Source organism: Eretmochelys imbricata, chromosome 16, assembly GCF_965152235.1.
Source record: "Eretmochelys imbricata isolate rEreImb1 chromosome 16, rEreImb1.hap1, whole genome shotgun sequence".
Classification (NCBI taxonomy): Eukaryota; Metazoa; Chordata; order Testudines; family Cheloniidae; genus Eretmochelys; species Eretmochelys imbricata.
This window is the reverse complement of record NC_135587.1, coordinates 13,546,063-13,567,283: the sequence shown is the minus strand read 5'-3', so window position 1 is coordinate 13,567,283 and position 21,221 is coordinate 13,546,063. Positions and strand designations below refer to the sequence as shown.

Below are 21,221 nucleotides of genomic sequence, written 5' to 3'. Positions count from 1 at the left end.
TTTCTCTGGGTCCGCCACAGCTAAGCTGAGTGGAAAACTATTATAATGAATTTTATTATAGGTGCCGCTCAGATAGCATTGTGTGCAACGGCAAAATTCAGAGGTGACAGGAAGTAGGTCTGGAGACCTGGCACATAAAGGTCAGAGAAGAAGCATGGTCAAACCTAATGTCTGTGTGTGTTTTGTAACAATAAAAGGTTGGACACCAAAGAGGAAGTGGGAAGATAAGGACAGAGAGCAATAGTCCAACCGATAGGCTAATGCCAAACCTCAGGTCAGGCTGCTCCTTCCCCAGACCCTGGCAGGAGAAGTTCAGCCTGCTGAAAATCTTGGATAGGGGAGGGGGAAAGGAGGGAAGCCAATCTTTGCTCTAAACTGTGCCAGACCTCAACAGCTGTGCTCAAAGTGGTCACTAGCTCAGTCACTACAGTGATCACCATGTGTTGGCATGGAGAATAGCAGCACAGAAAAACAAGATGCCAGCAATGAGGTGCAGGGGTAGACACAAAAAGCCACTTACCCGTGGGCCTCTCTTGCCAGGTGGGCCTGGTAAGCCTGGTAGACCTGGGGGGCCCTAGAAAAGAGGTAAAGAAATATTATTTACAGTTATACAGAAGACCGTGCTTCTTGTAACACAGTTCTGAAAGAGCCAGAATCTAACTGTTTGGAGCAGGAGTGGGGAAGAAAGACCAGTTATGGCACAGAGCCCAGAGTTTCCATGCAACTTATGCTACTGCTGTAAAGGAATAAAAACTATGCACACCAGTCTCAGAACTATGTATTTCAATAGAGCAGAGACAAAGCATTCTCATCTTGCTGCTGTAGTCTTTATTTCTCTAATCACAGCTGTGTTTCAGTTTCCTGGATTCTGCGCTGTAACATAATAGAGGTAACACAAACTGCATCTCAATGTTGAAAGAAGCAGGCACGTTGTGTGTTTTATCGTACAAAAGCTAAGGAAACAGTAATCTCTCTAGTATAGGTTCCTAGAGGAACTGTGATATTAAAGAGATAATCACACCCCAGCTCTGTACTCTCCTAGATATTATATAATATGGCAAAAGTAATAAAATTAGTGTCAATGGTGGAAGTTCCTGAACATGGTGCTGCAATATCGCAGAGGTAAGTTTAGTCATGTCAAAGCAGTGGGGATTCTTGGATGCTGGGTTACAACAGAACAGAGTTAAAGGCTCCCTGCTGCACACTGGTCTGTAACAGTTTAGGGGAACGTAACGAGGTTTAAGATGGTGAAGTAAAACTATAAAATCCTTTAAAAAGTCTATTCTCAATGGACTGGAGAATCCAAATTTCCAGAGAGAGCTGCAACTCCTGATCACTCTTGCAACCCTTTTTACAGCACTGACATTAATAATTGTTAGCTAAAGTGTCTCACTGGGGATTTATATTAAAGCAGCTTGTTATGAATGATGGGTTTTGTTTCTCGGGGGGAGGGGGGGTTAGGGGGAGAGAAAGAGCAGGAGGCTAAAGAATCTTTGGACCCCAGCCTGAACTTTCCAACCGCTCTGGAGTCCAAAGAGCTTTTACCAAAAGGAGAACTGTGAGTGGGAGGTGATCAGATCCGCTGCCAAGCAGGTGCATGCTGTACTCCACAGTTCGGTTCCTGCTCCCTACATCCTCCTTTTCCCAAACAATTTTTTGGCAGATTAAAGTGGTGCTCTGTTCTCACAAGTTAAGAACACTACAAAACCGACTCTGCCACTTGTGAAACAACAGAGGTAACTCAGAGTCTGTGCATACTGCGGTACCAAAGGAAAAGTTAAATGTTCAAGATCCCTAACACAGATCTTAGGAATATAAACGCTAATGCACCAGATAATCCTTGGAGACCCCTACTCCAAAGTCCATCCTAGGCTATGGTTTCAAACAGTGATGGCCTGAATGCATGCATGCTAACAAAGTCTCTCCTCAAAAGAACCCTGGTGAATATTACCAATCCTCACATACAGTAGGTAAGTGATGAGTGAATGAGTTCAGAAGAGATAAGGATAAAACTGAACCTTGGTCCAAACAAATGCAAAAATTTGCAGAGGTTAAAAAATGTACAGGTAATCGCCTTCCTCCCTCCACGCTACTAATTTGGACTGGCACAGAATGCATTAGCATTTCTCTTTCTGCAGTGTGGCTGGTTCAGGTGGAACCAGACAGTAGTGAAGATATCAAAAGAATGCATGTTCCTAGTCTGAACTCTTGGGCGATTATCTGATCTGAGAGATGCCCATCACTAGTTAATACAGTATTGCTGTTCCTTATATAAGCAGCCCCCATTGATACAACCAATCCTTATGTTAAGTTATACGCACATTAGTTTAACCAGCCATTGTGTTAACTCCGAACACCACATATAATGCGATTATGCAGCTGTACAAACACATAATTGTAGGCTTTTTGTTTGTTTCAGTCTGCAGAATAACTGCTCCGGAATCCAAGCTTTTGTTAAAAAATTCCCCAACCCTTGTAGCTAGGAAAATAATTATCAAAAGATGAATGAAATATAACTGATGCAGTGATATCTGAGTCTGCAGACATCCTGAAACTATTATTTCTGTGAACTGCTCCCATCCAGCTCAGAGTGTTGACTCTGAAGTATAATGATGATCATTTAAAATGTCAGTATCCACTCCTGATCATTTCAGCAGAAACATCTCATCCATTGTTGCTTGTAATAATAGTGGCACATATGAGGGGAGATAATTTCCCCCATCCCACCAACCTCCATAGCAACATCCAGTTGAAACAAAGAATTCAAACCACTCCTCCCATCACCTAAAGTCGTCTCCACCTCTGCCCAAAAAGAGGGAGGAAGAAAGGAAATGCATCCCTTCTCCAAAAATTCTAACTGCATCCTGAGTACCAAAAACCAAAACCATCTCCCCCAGATAGTCTTTGGTACCAAAAGCCCTGATTCTCTGCAGGATGCCAGAGATGCCTGCCTTCCCTCTGATAATTACTGCAACCCAGTTACACCTTTTCAATACCACAGTCTCCAAAATTTGGGGGTAATTTAAAATAAACTGAACATAAAAAACCCACAAGATACTGTACTAATTTCACTGTCAGGGAATGGGGTCAGAACAGGGTAAACAGTGCTCCATATTCTGGGATCCCTGCTGCATAATTTACGTCCTGGTTTCAACTAGGTTAGGGAATAAAAACCCAAAAATCCCACCCACAAAAATGTTCTTGTAATACATCTATATATTGAAAATACATATTCATTCTGCCGGGACTCCCAGGCACTACTGCAACACAGAGAATACAGATGATTGAAGCAAGGACCTCATACAAACCTTTCAGAGAAGAGCATCTTCTTGAGAGACTTCCAGTCCAATTTTGCTGCTTAAGGTAGTTTGGAGGAGCATTTTCCAAGTTTGCTTATTACATGCTTGCGCCCATGGCAGGATGCTGAAGGACCGTGAAACGGAAGGGTCTTATGTTCCATCATTTCTTCTCCTGTCTTCTCTTTATATATTTCCCATTACCTCCTTTCCAGCACTTTGATCCCAATTGCTCTTTTAACTTGTTCTTTGGCACCAACTTCATTTTAAACAAGCAGGACTGTTGTTTCATACTCAGTTACTGCCCTAAAACCAGATTCCCTTTGGATGCATTTCTGTTTAAATTCATAATGATTTATGGGCCAATTATGTGAATGATTCTAAAACCATCTTAATCTTTATTCTGTATATCATACTGACGATGTGGCTTTTCTGTACTTGACTCATAAATTAAGGGCATTGAAACACATCGCGTGTTCTATAATATATCACAGGTTGTCAACATGGGTAGCTGTCTATGTCACAAGTAGGACTGGAAAAAGACATTTAATATTCTATTGATTTTGAGGACTATCCATATTACCAAGATTTTTTTTTTCTGATTCAGTTGGCAAGTTTTTGCAACAAAACGGAGGGAGGTCAGAGATATTCCAAAGATGGTAGTTGCAGAAAACTGGACTGATCTCACAGATTCAGAAACATATTTGATTTTGCAACAATATTGACTGCCAGCATAACTTCGTACCTCTGGGTGGGTGAGTGGCAAAAGGGATCAAATCTAAAACCATGAGCCTCTACTGCTTGAGCTAAAAAAAAATGCAACTATGTTAGCCAAGGCTGTAACAGATTCAACCCCTCTATCTGTAGCCCAGCCATCACGGAAATGACAATTGAGGAGAATAGCAGTCTATAATGCAAAATAAAACCCACCCTTTCCATGAGTCTCATTCTCCACCTTTGGAAACTTCTCCATCATCAATTAAGGGTGAAAGAAGAAATCTCTCTCTTGCCATTGTTTTTGGACTTCAGTGGGATCCTGCCAAGCCTAGTCCTGTGTATTCTCTCATGAACGACAGACAAGAAAGCTGCCAGAGGGATCACCCCTGAAAGATGCTGAAATCCCAGTGGAGTCAGAGTGGAGAAAACGCTGAACCTTTCCGGTAGCACTCAGTAACCCCATAAAATTGCTCAGTTTGGGCCCACATCTCCGACACCCAGGCTGTAAAGGAGACCACATTTTTACAGCATAAATATGCGTGATATTTGTTTAATTAAGTATCATTTTTTCTGGTGTGCACAGAGGATGAAATTCATGTCTGGGCAGGGGGCCTGCACAAGGTCTATGCATCATTTATGTCCCATTTAATCCCTCAAAAAGCAAAGCTTAAGTGGGACTTCAGTGGTAGCAGAGAGTTTGCGCTGTCCCTCTGCACAAGGATGAATTTCATCAGAGTCCCTATTCTCGGTATTAAGGGCCTGACCCAAAGCCTACTGAAGTTAATGGAAAGACTCCCAGTGACTTCAAAGAGCTTTGGAGGAGTCCTGGAAAGAACTTTCCATTTCCCCACCATCCTGTTGAGGAAGCTCAAGGATCCCTGAGCTCCTTGAGAAAGTCATAGCAAAAGCAAAAGGCTTCAGAACCAAGTTTATTTTACATCCAGGATTCACCAAACTGGTGAAAAGCAACATATGTACAATATCTTTACAAATGGTATCTTGCAAACAGTGACTGTGCCTTCTTATGTTGGGATTTTTCTGATGAGGACATTTTAAAACTCAGTCAAAACACCCCAGCTCCTCCCCTCTCTCTCCCTCTCCCCCCCACCCCCGCGTAAAGTTTGTGGCTTGATTATTAAACACACTCCAATTGTAGCACTAGTGTTATTCAGTGGCACTACATCCTCTTAGTGGCTTCAGACAGTTGCAGGCAGCTCCACCATACATTTCAGCATGAGTAAAGTATTAAAATCCCCAATGATGCATATAAATTCAGGACACTGTTCAGGTCTCTTGGGCTTTGCTCTTGTGGCTGGCAAGAACCTATGGAATTCCTGCTTTATTGCATATGGGGAAAGGCCCCTTATATCTTGCCATATATTGTACACCCAAAAGCCCAGCAAGTGATCAGTATGTGATCAGCAGGAGAACTCAAGTTTATTTGCACTGAGGATGCATTAATAGAATGTCATTTTCTTTTGTGGTTTTGCATACCACTTGTAGCCACGGGCTGCACGCTCATCAATTCTTGCAAGCCAAAGTCAGCTGGGGTCAGCACATGGAAGGGAGACCTGGACTTTATAGGTGCTGTGGGAAGTAGTGTTGATGAGTCAGAGGAAAGACTGCCAGCCACTGAGTCATTATTGAGCTAGTGACCTAGTATGGTGTTTGGGGGCCTTTTTGCTCCTTTTTTTCCTGCCCAGAAAAGATTTAAGACACAAATTCTATCTCTTTGTGGTCATTAATGATCCCATGGCACTTTTGAAAAACAAAACAAGCCTGATAATCTTGGCGTTCTGGCCAAATTCCACTGTGTACAAAACAGTCCGTTACCCTAAATTCCTAAGGCGTCAATGCTGCAGTTCTAACTGCGTATGGGATGTGTCTTCATATCCTGTTGCATTAGCCCTGCTGTGGCCTGCTAAACAGCTTGTTATGCTCTACCCCAGAGGTATCTGAAGCTTACCGATTAGCAAAGGGATTCTTTCAGCACACACTTTGTATACAGCAGTTAAGTTTGTAAACAGCTTTGGGGCCAATTGGGAGGAGATGCCCTATGTAAATCTAGGATTACGTTGATATTATTTTGTGCTATATGCAAAGACTGCAGGGCCTGATTCACCACTGCCTTGCACCTGTGTCGTCCTTTACACCTGGATAAAATGGGTGTAAAACGGTACCAAAGCAGAATGAAATAGTTATTCCTCCTGCCTAGCAGCAAAAGAGCTAGAGAGAGAGAGAGAGAGCACAAAGGGCCCTGTGCTCATGACAGGAGAGAGTAGAGACAATACAGCATCCTCACCCCTTTTCAGCCAGACCACTCTTGAGAGCACCACATCATTACAGTTCCTAGGTTTTAAAGCAGGATGTGGGCAGCTGGGAACTATCAGTCTTCTGGAATGGAGCCAGACCCAGAGGGAGCTGCTGTACTCAAGATGCTCCCTTCCAACATGGTAAGTTTCCAGCAGAAGTCTGCATGGGAGTCAGTGTGGCTCTCTGCAACATTAACTCATCCGCCGTGGCTTGGGGGGGAGCATGTAAGTGCAGGGAAAGGAGCCTATGCCAGCACAGCTCTTAAGCGAGCTTATACAATGGCAGCTGAGCAGCACGCAGGGGCTCCCTTTCCAGGGATGGGCCCCATTTCTCATCTCTTGAGGTCTGTAACCATGACTCCTCCATGCCTGCCAACAAATCCCTCCCTAGAGATTGGCAATGGACTGTTTTCAGAGCACCTTCCCAGAGTCTTCCCCTAGAGAAGGGGAGAATATCCCCAATAGTTGTCATGAAGGAACCTTCTATCAGGTAACAATTGCACGAGTTAACACCATCTCCTTCCTTCCACCCTTATGCCAGACGCAGTGCACAGTCTCAGCCTGGTTCTCAGCCTGCAATCTGCTTAATCAAGGCAAGATTGACTGGCTGAGATATCACATACCGGACCAGGAAGTACTGTTTTGAGAGTCTGACCTCATCAAAAATGTCTGCCCAATAACATGGAGATGGTGCCAGAGTAATTACTCAACTGTGAAGCATCTATCAGCGCTTATATGGCTACATAAATGCTAAATTAATTTCTCAACGTGTCATCTTGATTCAGTGCTTTCTGCCCCCGGCCCAATGTCAGGGTGAAACTTTCAACAAAGTGTCATACAGAGATCCCCAAATGAGTCACAGAAGATATTGTACACAGCAGCCAGCTTCGATGCAGCTATAACCTTTCCCTCTCAATGCGCTCACTTTGTTTCCAGAAGTCAAAGGGGATGAAGCCAGGCAGCGGCTTAGTTGTTCTCCTTTCCCCAGATCCAGGACCCTAACTGTTCTCTGAGCAGATGGAAACTTCTGCCATCAATTTCCTAAGCCATCCGTGGCCTGCATCAGTCTGTTTGCTGTGATTCACAGGCTGAGTGGGATTTTCCATTCTACTTGAATAACAAGTTCTTCATGTTGGGTGGGAGAGAAAAGTAGGAAGAACAAGACTAGTATGTTCACCCTCAGACTATTTTTGGAGCAAGGACTTGGAGAGGGGAGGCCGAGAGTTCACTGGAGCCCTGAGCATCAGCTATAGATCCATCAGTTACAGGTACGTCATATTTTTGGAGAAGGGGTGCACAATCATTGATTGGATTCCTGCTACTGAAAAACAAATAAGCTTAAGGGGAAATCTCCACAAATATATCAGCTCTTCACTCATGGAGAAACAAAAGAAATTGTAGGAGACAGTTTTGTGTACACAGGGAAGTTGTGGAGACTTCCTGACTCACTGTCAACAATTGGAGGGTGTGTGTTATTTCATATATATAAATGTATATAAAAATCAAAGAGGAGTCTACAATTTCCTGACAGCATACAACCGTGATGAAGTAGCAACCTTGAGATCTCAGTCACACAAAGGAACATTGGAACAAACTGAGATCTGTCCGTGACGCCGCATCCAAAATATCAGGTGACAATCAGCACCTTAGATCCAAACCTGAAATTATAACTATAGATTGGCGCCAAACCTTAAAGTTAAGCATGTGGTATTTTCAGGATCAGGGCCATTGTTATTGGAGCTGTTACTTGTAACAATAGTCAGTACATTTGCAGACAGAAGTATTGCTAATGGTGTTCCTTAAGTTTGTCTCCATTTTTCCATTGTAAACCCTTCTTTCAGTGTTTTAAGAAGTCAGCTATAAAAATTAGCTCTGGGCTGGAACTTGGCAATCAAGGAATCTCTCTGGGAGCATCTTACTTTATATGGATGTATACACACTCCCGCCCCACATTTACAATACAACAAAAATCTGAGGATCAAATATAAAGATTTTCTCAGAAGTTAGTCAGTTTAAAGATCTTGTTTGCATTCTTGTATTTTTTTAAAAAGCCCAAAAAGTTAGCAGATAGTCTTTATGGTGGCCTAATTGCTTTTGGCATTACAAAACGTATGTATACTTTTTCATGGCCTACATATATATTCTTTTAAGAATGGTTAGTGTGTGTGAATGCAGTAGTTACATTTATAAGTAGGCTTGGAAGGATTAGATTTTTGTTAATAAATGTCAATTTCACTTGGGGGGTGAGGGAGTGAGAGAACCTGGATTTGTGCAGGAAATGGCCTAACTTCATTATCATGCACATTGTGTAAAGAGTTGTCACTTTGGATGGGCTATCACCAGCAGGAGAGTGAATTTGTGTGGGGGGGTGGAGGGTGAGAAAACCTGGATTTGTGCTGGAAATGGCCTAACCTAATGCTCACTTTAGATAAGCTATTACCAGCAGGACAGTGGGGTGGGAGGAGGTATTGTTTCATGATCTCTGTGTGTATATATAAAGTCTACTGCAGTTTCCACGGTATGCATCTGATGAAGTGAGCTGTAGCTCACGAAAGCTCATGCTCAAATAAATTGGTTAGTCTCTAAGGTGCCACAAGGACTCCTTTTCTTTTTGCGAATTTCACTGTATACACACACAGGCAAAAAATACTTCCATTGATACAAACTGAAATGTACAGATAGGCAAAGTAAGAAAAAAGCTGCTTGAGACCTTATTAAAGTTTGATTTAAGGATATTTACTTTGTATATTTTGACATGTGATATTGACAATTTGTGTCTTAATGGTGTGACAGGGTCGGGCCAGATGGCTATAGGAGAGTAATAGAAGGTAGATATATTAGCCCCAGGCTAAATAGGTCCCTTTTCCCTGGGTAAGGTAACAGGGAAGGTTCCAGAACAATCAGGAACCATAGAATCATAGAATATCAGGGTTGGAAGGGACCTCAGGAGGTCATCTAGTCCAACCCCCTGCTCAAAGCAGGACCAATCCCCAACTAAATCATCCCAGCCAGGGCTTTGCAAGCCTGACCTTAAAAATATCTAAGGAAAGAGATTCCACCACTTCCCTAGGTAACGCATTCCAGTGTTTCACCACCCTCCTAGTGAAAAAGGTTTTCCTAATATCCAACCTAAACCTCCCCCACTGCAACTTGAGACCATTACTCCTTTGTCTGTCATCAGCTACCACTGAGAACAGTCTAGATCCATCCTCTTTGGAACCCCCTTTCAGATAGTTGAAAGCAGCTATCAAATCCCCCCTCATTCTTCTCTTCCGCAGACTAAACATCCCTAGTTCCCTCAGCCTCTCCTCATAAGTCATGTGTTCCAGTCCCCTAATCATTTTTGTTGCCCTCCGCTGGACTCTTTCCAATTTTTCCACATCCTTCTTGTACTGTGGGGCCCAAAACTGGACACAGTACTCCAGATGAGGCCTCACCAGTGTTGAATAGAGGGGAAGGATCACGTCCCTCGATCTGCTGGCAATGCCCCTACATGTACATCCCAAAATGCCATTGGCCTTCTTGGCAACAAGGGCACATTGTTGACTCATATCCAGCTTCTCGTCCACTGTAACCCCTAGGTCCTTTTCTGCAGAACTGCTGCCTAGCCATTGGGTCCCTAATCTGTAGCGGTGCATGGGATTGTTCCGTCCTAAGTGCAGGACTCTGCACTTGTCCTTGTTGAACCTCATCAGATTTCTTTTGGCCCAATCCTCTAATTTGTCTAGGGTCCTCTGTATCCTATCCCTACCCTCCATCGTATCTATCTCTCCTCCCAGTTTAGTGTCATCTGCAAACTTGCTGAGGGTGCAATCCACACCGTCCTCCAGATCATTTATGAAGATATTGAACAAAACCGGCCCCAGGACCGACCTTTGGGGCACTCCACTTGATACCGGCTGCCAACTAGACATGGAGCCATTGATCACTACCCGCTGAGCCTGACAATCTAGCCAACTTTTTATCCACCTTATAGTCCATTCATCCAGCCCATACTTCTTTAACTTGCTGTCAAGAATACTGTGGGAGACCGTGTCAACAGCTTTGCTAAAGTCAAGGAACAACATGTCCACCGCTTTCCCCTCATCCACAGAGCCAGTTATCTCGTCATAGAAGGCAATTAGATTAGTCAGGCATGGCTTGCCCTCGGTGAATCCATGCTGACTGTTCCTGATCACTTTCCTCTCTTCTAAGTGCTTCAGAATTGATTCCTTGAGGACCTGCTCCATGATTTTTCCAGGGACTGAGGTGAGGCTGACTGGCCTGTAGTTCCCAGGATCCTCCTTCTTCCCTTTTTTAAAGATGGGCACTACATTAGGCTTTTTCCAGTCGTCCGGGACTTCCCCGGATCGCCATGAGTTTTCAAAGATAATGGAGACAATTAAGACAGGCTGATTAGAACACTTGCAGCCAATCAAGAAGCTGCTAGAATCAATTAAGGAAGGCTAATCAGGGCACCTGGGTTTTAAAAAGGAGCTCACTTCCGTCTGTAGTGTGCATGTGAGGAGCTGGGAGCAAGAGGCACTAGGAGCTGAGAGTGAGAACGCGGACTGTTGGAGGACTGAGGAGTACAAGCGTTATCAGACACCAGGAGGAAGGTCCTATGGTGAGGATAAAGAAGGTGTTGGGAGGAGGCCATGGGGAAGTAGCCCAGGCAGTTGTAGCTGTCGCACAGCTGTTCCAGGAGGCACTTTAGACAGCTGCATTCCACAGGGCCCTGGGCTGGAACCTGGAGTAGAAGGCGGGCCTGGGTTCCCCCCAAATCCTCCCAACTCCTGATCAGACACAGGAGGAGTTGACCTGGACTGTGGGTTCAGAAAAACTGCCAAGCTGAGGGCTGCCATGAAGCTCCAAGGCGAGCAAATGCACCAATAAGCGCAAAGACCCACCAAGGTAGAGCAGGAACTTAGTCACAATGGTTATAAAGCTTTAACTTTCTGAATCTCAACATCTACTGTCATTAAATAATTATTGTCAGACTTTGCCATAAATTTCCCACAACTAAAAATTTAAATAGATAAAAATAGAAAAAATGCTTAAAACAAACATCAATATTATCCATCAAAATTATTTTAAAAATGGAATGTTGCAAAGCCTATTTAGAAAGAAATTCTGTGTACATTTTAAATGTGTATTATTTTAAAAATAAATGATTACCCCATAAAAATATTAATGCTCTCTAAAGTGGTTTCTCCATTATTCCATTTGTTTTACCGGTCCCTTGTTTGAAAATATGCATTGTGTATACAATGGCCAAGTTTTTCAAAAAAGGCTAGTTATTTCTGAAAAGACAACTTGAGACACCTACTTTTCTGAAAGCACTCAGTGGACCAGTCCCAAGGGATTGGGATGTGGGGGAGAGAGCAGAGAAATCAAGCCACTTTAAAGGTGTCATGATGGGCACCCAAAAATCAGTAGTCACTTTTGAAAATATTAACCAATGGCATTATTTCGTTATCATCAGATTTTGTAGGGTGCCCATTTGGGTGGTGTCTGGGTGCCTTTACAAGGTTTAAATTGCGACAACACACTAAGGCTGTGATTTTTGTAGGAGTCAAGGCACCCAGCTACCATTGTTAGGTGTCTAACTCCCTTAAGTGCTGTTGAAAATCCCAGCCTATGGGGGTTTCCAACCAATCAGCTAGGATTTTAGGGTTTGATTTCAATGGGAACTCAGCACCACATAGGATCAGGCCATTAACCACTTAGGAAGATGCAAGGCTCCCTGGAGTAGGGACTCTCTTCTCGCTATTGGCTCATATAATGCCTAGCACAATGGAGCCTTGACAGGTGTCCCTAGGTGCTTGTGTAATAAAAAACATTATTAGGGAAGGTCTGGAAATAGAAATGCATCTTGCAGCTCATCCTAAAATCTTCCAGGTTCACATTTTAAAAGCACTTTAAATACAAAAATATTGAAGTTGGGCCATTTCTGTGATATTCAAAACAAGGCGTATTTCTAAACTACATTTGAAATATATTGCACCCCACATTTTAACTGGCTGGTTTTGTAATATTACAAATAGACTTCATAAATTGCCATACACTGAAAGGGATGCACAATGCATTGGTTAAGCCCAGAACAGAAGATATCGAAAACGCATGTCTGTAGAGTGGCACAAAGGAAACACACTGGAGATTCTAAGTCAATGCTGACACCCTTATCAACTTCTGCTGTTCACATCATATCAACCCTGTTTGGGGCAGAGATAAGTCCAAACCACTTTGGAGAAGTTCAGATACAAACCTGGTAGCTCAGGCATCTCTCTAGTTTAACAACAATATTTAGGACTTACGTAAACCACCTCATAGTACTTTACAGAGCTAGGTAAACATTATCCCCTTTTTATAAGTGGAGAAATGGAAGACCAGAGAGGTGAAGTGACTTGCCCAAGGCAGGCCTACAAGTTGATAGCAGATATGACCCTTGGTCTGGGAGTCCTATTCACTGGACCACACCATGAATATATTTAAAAACTTGAACTTACCGGGGGACCTTGGTCTCCTTTAGATCCAGGAAGTCCCAGTAAAAATGGAAATAGGGTGGGTCCAATGGGGTCAAAGACCTGAAACCCATCAACAGCAGCAGGGGTTGTGAGGTTGAAGGCTTGCACACTGGTTCTGAAGGTACGATGAAAAGATCCAGGAGTTGATTTGGTGTACAGTAGAGGAATTAGGCTAGGAACGGATTTCCTGGTTGGTAGTGGCAATAGCATTTTTGGAATGGGTCCACTGGTCAGGTTCTCTGGGTTTTGTTTCATGGTCATGGGATGGATGTCTCTAGATGTGTTTTCAATCTTCTTCCTCATTGGCTTTACAGTGCTGAGGGTTTCAGAGGGCTTGGTGGAAGTTTTTTGGTTGATCATCTTTTTGGTCTCTTGCTCCAATTCTTTCCTGCTGATGGCAATGGAGTTTTGGCCAGCAGGCAGGATGTTTCTGACAGCGGGAACGGAGTGCTTCTGTGAACTTGCATTGGAAGAGGGTTGGGAAATCCTGAGGGCTGCTGTAGTAGTCCGAGAGTGCGAATGGACCGGCAGCTGCATATCAGTACTTGATGGAACGGTAGACCGCACAATTGTAACCTTGGCTGCTTTGGTTGTCAGCCTGGGAGACAGCAGCTTATATGGGACCAAGGTGGTGGACGCTGTAGCTGGAGTCTTGAGGGGTGTTGTGACCTTGATGAGCTCTGATGTTGATATCACAGTGGTCAGGTTCTTCAAACCCTGTAGCAAGAACTTAGTCTGCAGAGAGGCCATTGGGGAGGCGCTGGGATCCCTGGGCAAGAGTGGGACAAGCGGGGGCAGATTCGGCCGGAAGGTGTCCGCTTGCCTGCACTGTTTTTTCAGGTATTTACAGTAATTATGAGCTGCCTTGGCAGAAGGATAAATATCAAACTGGCAAATGGCGCCTTCAAACTGTATCGAGTGCTGGTTCATTTTCCCTAAGAGAAAAGACCCTTGTGGATCCAATGCCTCGTTTTTTTTAAAATGCAAATCCGCATGTACTCTTTGCTTCCCACAAGAAGTAACTAAAGTGACCATCTGGCCTCGGATGTCAATGGCCATGTTATGCCAGTGGCCATCATGAACACTGTAATCAAAATATACAGAGTGCTTGTGGCCTATGTACACAATGACCTTCCCGGGGATAAACTGGACTCCCAGCTCCAGTTTTTTCTTCTTGCTCTTGACAGAGAATAGAAAAGCATTGTTGATGCGGTGGGAGCACAAGCTCAGGACTAGGGTCAAGTCTGTGCCAAAGGCAGCGGGGATGATGGTACTAATGGGTGCCTCGATGCGTGCTCGCTGAGTGAAGATGACCCCTGATTTGAAAGGGATAACCCCCTGAGGAACCGAGCGTGATGAAGACAATCCGCTCAATGGCTTCTTCCCTGCCAGGCCCAGTCTTTGAAGAATGTCCACATCTGAAAAAGAGGGGCAAAGAGCATGAGTACCCAGGCAAACCCAGGGCCTGATCCAACACCATCTGAGTCAACAGGAATCTTTCCAAGGGCACCATGGGCAGTTGATTGGACCCCCAAATGCAGTGGATTATAGATCGTGCCTACCTTCCTCTCCACTCAAAACTGGTTTAAGACAGTCAGGTCATGGATGCATCTATTTTGTCTTGATTTCCAGGCTAGGAGCCCATACAGTGGCAGTTCAGTATCTCATAGGAATTGCCATAATGGACCAAAATCATGGTCCATCTAGCCCAGTATCCAGTCTTCAACAGTGGCCCCGTAACAGATATTTTGAAGGAAAGTGGAAGAAAACCCAGTCACAGCAGACAGTTTGGAAGATAACCTTCCCCCATGGAATGTTTCCTCCTAAACCCCAATATCACACATTTGGGATTAAATGTTGGATATGACCATTTGGCAGAAGCTGAGTTATGACTTGACGTAGTTGGACGTTTAATAATAAAAAAAATGATTTGAGACTAAGATTTCTTTTCCACTTAGAGTAGAGAGCAGAATTTTATGGAGTGGAGACCCATAATTCCATCTTTCCAGACACACCAGCTCCATCACTTGAGACAGACCCATAGCCTTTGATAATACTGTATGGTGTTAATAGTTTTGTTTTTGTTTTTTTTAAAAGAGAAAGTAACCCCGGGCACGGGAAGGCTGCATCTAGGCTTAACCGAGCCACTGAAGGTATCACCTTGTAGCATTAGTTAAAATGGATGAGCACACAGCTTTAAATTTTGTACAAAAGTTGGACGGACCATACATGTATATGAAGTGTTATGAACATGAACTTGGATGTTAGCTGAATAGGCTCATATCCACTAGCCTGGGTGAGAGGCATGCAATGGGAAGATTGAGGCCGAATCCTTTGGCTCCTGGCCCCATGGTCAGAGGGGCTACTTATAAAGAGCAGAGAGTCTAAAACAGATTAGCAGGCAACAGCAGCACAAATTACAGCCAATTGGCTGCCAGCTGGGCCACAATGCTGGACTTGGGAGAATGCTCGAGAGCTCAAGAGAGGGAGGAAGAGAAAGATCCATGGGGGCTGGGGAGGGAGGGGGAAAGGAGGAGCCATTAAGGCAAGTATGTCCTGGGGTTGGGCAGGGAAATGGCAAAACTGGGGGAGGGGGAAGAAATGGGGGCATTTAGAATCCAATTCTGTTCCCATTTGAATCAACAGCAAAGCTCCCATTGACTTCAACTCCGAATAGAAATAAGGCCTATAGAACATAATAAATCTTTCCACAGAATGTTTAAGCCAACCTATAGAATACTATAGCAAGGACGAAGTTCTCTATTAAATTCTATAAGCTCTAACATCTACATAGAACCCTATTGGCTTCCTCCCTATTAAACTCTATAGGACTTTTCCTTAAGGGATCAGACCTTTATCCCTATTCTACTCTTCATTCCACACATAGGGTTGCTATCTTTGTTCCATTAGCTCGCTGGGAAAAGTAGCTATTCAGAAAGGAGATAAAGAGGGTTATATTCTTCCCGGCATAAACACAACTGACAAATTGCAATCTCTATTCCTAGATTGCCACCTAATCTTCCTATGGGAATTATCAACGGTACAATCTAGCCTGGAGAGGGCTGCACGCCTCAATCCAAATGACTACATCCAAAGGGAAGAGTTTAAACAATCAGGAGCGTAACCATGCCAGCCACAGCTACACTTCAATTAACTTCACAGGCCTCTCAGATGAAAAAAAATGAGCAGAAGAAAAATAATCCAAGAAAAAAACTCCCCCAAAATGGCCCTCAGAATTTGGCCTCCTTCACCCTTAACTGTGACATATTCAATGCTGTTCTCAGTATTTGTGGAGCTGGAACAGAAAGAGTTCATGAGTGTTTGTTAGAAAGCCTGCAAACTTAAGCCCGTCTGAGGCCTAGCATGGGCTCTGGCCAGGAAGAGAGAACACTAGAAAGAGAACAGCTCTGTTCTTAGACTTTGGCAAACCATAACCATTTTTGTACATTAGAACAAGTAAATCAATATTTAGATTGTCTGGGACCTGCTTTATTTCCCACCCCACTTTCTATTTTTAAGGCATTTCAATTCCCTTTATAGCAGACAGAGCCACAGAGAAGCTTAGGCGTCAAATGTGAAGGGGATGGAAATTCTCTCTCAATTACCTCTATGCTGAGGAGATTATTTATTGTATGAGCATGTATGGATTTATTAATACTGGTGTTTATCTCTGGCTAAACAAGCCCCTGGTTCCCATGCATCCCCTCCCATATAACCCAATAGGGATTTCCATCCTCACAGCATGGATAGAATCCCCCAATCCGCTGGGAGGTATAGAGCTATCCTTGAAGTCACTTCTGTCTTCTGGATCATTTCCCAACTCCTTTCCAATGCTACGGGCCAAATCCTGGTTCTAGTGAAGTCAAGTGGGAGGCTTGCCATGGACTTCAAAGGGACCAGGATCTGGCCCTAAGGAAATAGATTTGCTGCTTAAATCTAGGAGCTAAACGCTGGCTTCCAATTGCTAGGTGTATTTTTAGGTTCTCTTCAAGAGATGTACTGTAGTGATAGGGCAGAAATATTTTGTACTCCAGGGAACTGCTCTGCAAAGACATAACTATGTTTCCCCTGTTCAGAGCATGCTGCTGCTGTTTGAAGTACAAATCCAACTGTCTCGTTAGCTACTGTATCAAATTGTGTTGAAAAACATATAAGATTGGACCAAAAGCCCAATGTCTGCATGGAGCCTGATTACAGCAGACCTTGTGCGGGGGTTGTGTGCTCTGTGCTCAGCCACCCAGCCCAGCACATCTGCCTGCCCAGCCCACCTCTGCTACTATATCCCACACTGAGTCCACTGAACTGATGGGCATGTCCCCAGATGAGTTCCATGAAGGGATGCCATCAACTAGTGTACAATTAAAGGTGCACAAGTGCCACTTTTGGCTTCTTTAAACTGATATGAATTTATCGAAACCTTACCTTTTCCCTTCAACTTTCTCCTCCTAGAGTTACCATCAGGACATGTTTTTTAAAAAACAGATGGACTAAAGCTTTCTGTCTCTTACCCCTGTGTAACTAAGGCTATGTCCAAACTGGCACTTTTGTTGGTATAACTTATGTCGCTCAGGGATGCGAAAAACAGACCCCCTTGAGCGACATAAGTTACACGAACAGAAACGCCAGTGTGGACAGTGCTATGTTGGTGGGAAACGTTCTCCTGCCGACATAGCTACCGCCACATATTGAGGGTGATTTAATTATGTCGACAGGAGAGTGCTCTTCCATCGGCACAGAGTGGCTGTCCAGGAGACTGACAGCGATGCAGCTGCATTGGTACAGCTTTGCCGCTGTAAGGTCTCTCATGCAGACATGGCCTAATTGTGGTACCCAAGTAGCAGTATTTCGGGGCTGAGGGCAAATTTCTCTCCAAAATGGGAAGCTATATGCAGAAGGGATTCCTGAACTATCATATCTTTGAAAGAGATGCTCACCAAAGGCTGAAATGTCTAATTTATTTCCCTTCCACCCCCACAAAACCAGAAAGTAGGAAAGAAATAACTCTTAGTTTACTAGCCTCTGCTGGCTTAGATCTAGGACCTACATCCAAAGTTTGGTTGAATGAAGTCTAAATTTCAGAACTATTGGCCTGGAACCTCAGCTAGTGCAAATCCGTGCAGATCCACTGACATAAATGTAAGGACACAGATTACACCAGATGAGGACCTGGACCATTAAGCTTTTGAATTTGTAGCATTTGTATGGATGCTGCCTTTCCAATGTACGCAGCCCTCCCCTTCCCCTTTTAGTTCTAGATTTTCAAAAACACACAGCATTGGCCTAATTCCACTTCCATTCGAGTCAATGGTAAAACTCCCACTGCTCACTTGCATGAAACTAGAGTTACATTATCCCAGCCTTACATTCTTGAGTGATAAACCAGTGCTAGGCATAAGCAGACTAAGAAATTACTTAGGGCCCCAACCAGCTCCAGGGGGCCCTATTCACTTTTTATCATAAGTGTTTTAGTATTGAGGGGAAGAGGGCAACAAAATTCCTTCTTATGGTCTGCAGCGGGTTAGCACCAGCTTTGGATAATATGGACTGAAACCTCTGATGTTCGCTTGCACCATTCACCTGACCTTTATTTGGATGCCCACATCAAACATTTTAAAGGAAAGAGCTATCCCTTTACTTGTAAGGAAACCATCCTTCTCTCCTCCAAAAGTGCAGGATGTTTTAGGGAAGGTAATTCATTCCATCAGAGGCAGGGCTTTCATTGCACCATGCTATAAAATGGAAGGCTTTTTGTGTGCGCATACACACAATGAAAATTTGTTTTATATGGACGCCAACAGCCAAAAACATTTAAACATCCCATAATTATCCTGGGAGTAAAAAGAGCAATAAACGTGACTCCAAAAATGGAGCGTTAAAAGTCTATTAAAAAATAAAAATAAAAAAAATAGCTAAAACACAGTATTTGTTTGCTCTCTTTTATGTTAACATAAAACTTGCTCTGAAAACTGCTTGAATAAGTGATTCAACCAGATGTTCACTTCCTTTGCAGGAAAGTAGAATTTGGAAAATATTACTTTTTTCAAAATTGCTGGTGGCAGTGACTGTTCCACGGGCTGCGTTTCAGCTGAGCTGCAACCAACTTTCTATTTTTCCTTCATGTTTTGGAGCCTAAGAGGCCTGGAGCTTGCTAGTCCACTTATTATTGCCTGCTGATTATATAGGAAGTTGTTCAGTTCCAGCCTGCACCCTGAGTAAATCATGTGGAGGAGATGTTGCTATTTTAAGATAGAGGAGGTGGCTCTCTGACAAACAGATTCTCTCCACAGCTGGATGATGGAAACTGAGTGAGAATTCTTTTTATCATCATCAACCGGGAAACTTCCTGGATCCCCATGCGGGTCACTAGTTATCCTAAAGGAGTCTTACCCTTTAGAAAAGTGGGAAAGAAACTTAGAAATCTCTCAAGAATAGCAAGTGTGAAAATTTAGCTTGTGAAATGTGGAGGTTTCTCTAAGGATATGCTCCCACTGAAATCAAATGACAGTCTCTCACTGATTTTAATGGGAGCTTGATCAGGTCATAAGCCATTTGATTCTTCCTCCCCCCACCCAAAGAAACTTTGTCAGTACGAGAGGCAGGAGTAGTGGGGTGGTGGTGTAAAAAGATCAACAGAAATTAGATTGCATTATGGCTCAGGTGGCATTATGGTTCTGGGGAATATATAATTGGGCATTTTTACACTGGGCACGTGTATCTGCATCTAACTTGCCTTATCTCCAGTTCAAAACTGTTAAAGTCACCAGGGAGGAATCTGGTCCAATATCTTATCGCTAGGCTTTTGGTGGGTGGAAAGCACAATGAACCCACATTAAGGGTAGCTGGATCAATTGCATCCCAACACTGGGTTGCATAGGAGCTAGGAAACGCACAATATATACCATGTTCTCATGCCCCATACTGTACATACTGGCTTACTGAAGGACAATACCATTTTGAAGGAAGCCACCTGTTTTCTCAGGTGAAGAGCGAGTGCAGCTACGAGGGAGCAGAAATTGGCTAGAACGGGGGGGAAAGAAGGGGGGCATAACCCAGCATGAATGAGTAGATGAAAACCACATGACGCTCCTGTGCTCAGCATGAGCTGACTCATACTGTGCGAGATTAGGGTACATTTGGCATGCATCTTGGATAGGGAGAGACCATGCCTGGATATACAAGGATTCTCCAACAATAAACCACCTATCATTTCTCTGGATAACGTTGGGGTTACATTGCATCATCAGCATTGCATTGTGCCAAGTGATGTAATTCAAGGAAAACAGCAGCATGTGTTTTCCCATACCTGAGCAGCAGGTGGTTTCATAGCCTTTTCTGAAACAGGCTACACCCTCTTTATGCCTCAGATTCTACTTCTGTAAAAGGATGATTATAATTAGGGCCCTACCAAATTCATGGCCATGAAAAAATGTGTCACAGAGCGTGAAATCTGGTCTCCCCCTGTGAAATCTGGTCTTGTGTGTGTTTTAACCTTTACTATACACATTTCACAGTGGAGACCAGCATTTCTCAAGTTGGGGTCCTGACCCTAAAGGGAGTTACAGGGGGGTTGCAAAGTTATTTTAGAGGGGTCATGCTACTGCCACCCTTACTTCTGTGCTGCCTTCATTGCTGGGAGGTCGGAGAGCGGCGGCTATTGGCCAGGTGCCCAGCTCTGAAGGCAGTGCCCTGCCAGCAGCAGTGCAGAAGTAAGGATGGCAATACCATACCATGCCACCCTTACTTCTGAGCTGTTGCCTTCAGAGCTGGGTGGCTGGGGAGTGGCAGCTGCTGACTGAGGGCCCAGATCTGCAAGCAGCAGCACAGAAAGAAGGGTGACAATACCATACCATGTCATCCTTACTTCTGCACTGATGCTGGCAGCAACTCGGCCTTCAGAGCTGGGCTCCTGGCCAGCAGCTGCCGCTCTCCAGCTGCCCAGCTTTGAAGGCAGTACCGCCGCCAGCAGCAACACAGAAATAACAGTAGCAGTACTGCAATGCCCCTTACAATAACCTTGTAACTCCACAACTCCTTTTTGGGTCAGGACCCCTGTAATTACAACACTCTGAAATTTCAGGTTAAAATAGCTGAAATCATGAAATTCATGATTTAAAAAAATCCTATGACCGTGAAATTGACCAGAATGAACCGTGAATATGGTAGGACCCTAATTATAATACTTACCAGCCTCCCAGGAATGCTTAACTCATTAGTGACCAACTTCATTAGATAAAAGGCTTTAAGGGCCAGATTTTTTAAAGAAATTTAGGTGCCAAAAGATGAAGATATGTAGATAGAGCTGAAAATCCCATGAGGTGCCCATCTGCATCTTTAGGTACCCCAATACCTTTAAAAATCTGGCCTTAACTGCTGGTCTCCAAGTCTGGATA

At 43.8% G+C, this 21,221-nt stretch overlaps 1 protein-coding gene across 1 annotated transcript in view; it reads right to left on the bottom strand.

Annotated features, from left to right (window-relative positions):
- Nucleotides 1-21,221, bottom strand: part of COL27A1 (collagen type XXVII alpha 1 chain) — a 244,484-nt gene that overhangs the window by 197,752 nt on the left and 25,511 nt on the right. The window contains exons 3-4 of the mRNA XM_077836249.1: nucleotides 12,814-14,249; nucleotides 521-574 (exon numbers count right to left, since the gene is read on the bottom strand). Of these exons, the coding sequence (XP_077692375.1) occupies nucleotides 521-574; nucleotides 12,814-14,249 (1,490 nt within the window). The remainder of the gene's footprint in view (nucleotides 1-520; nucleotides 575-12,813; nucleotides 14,250-21,221) is intronic.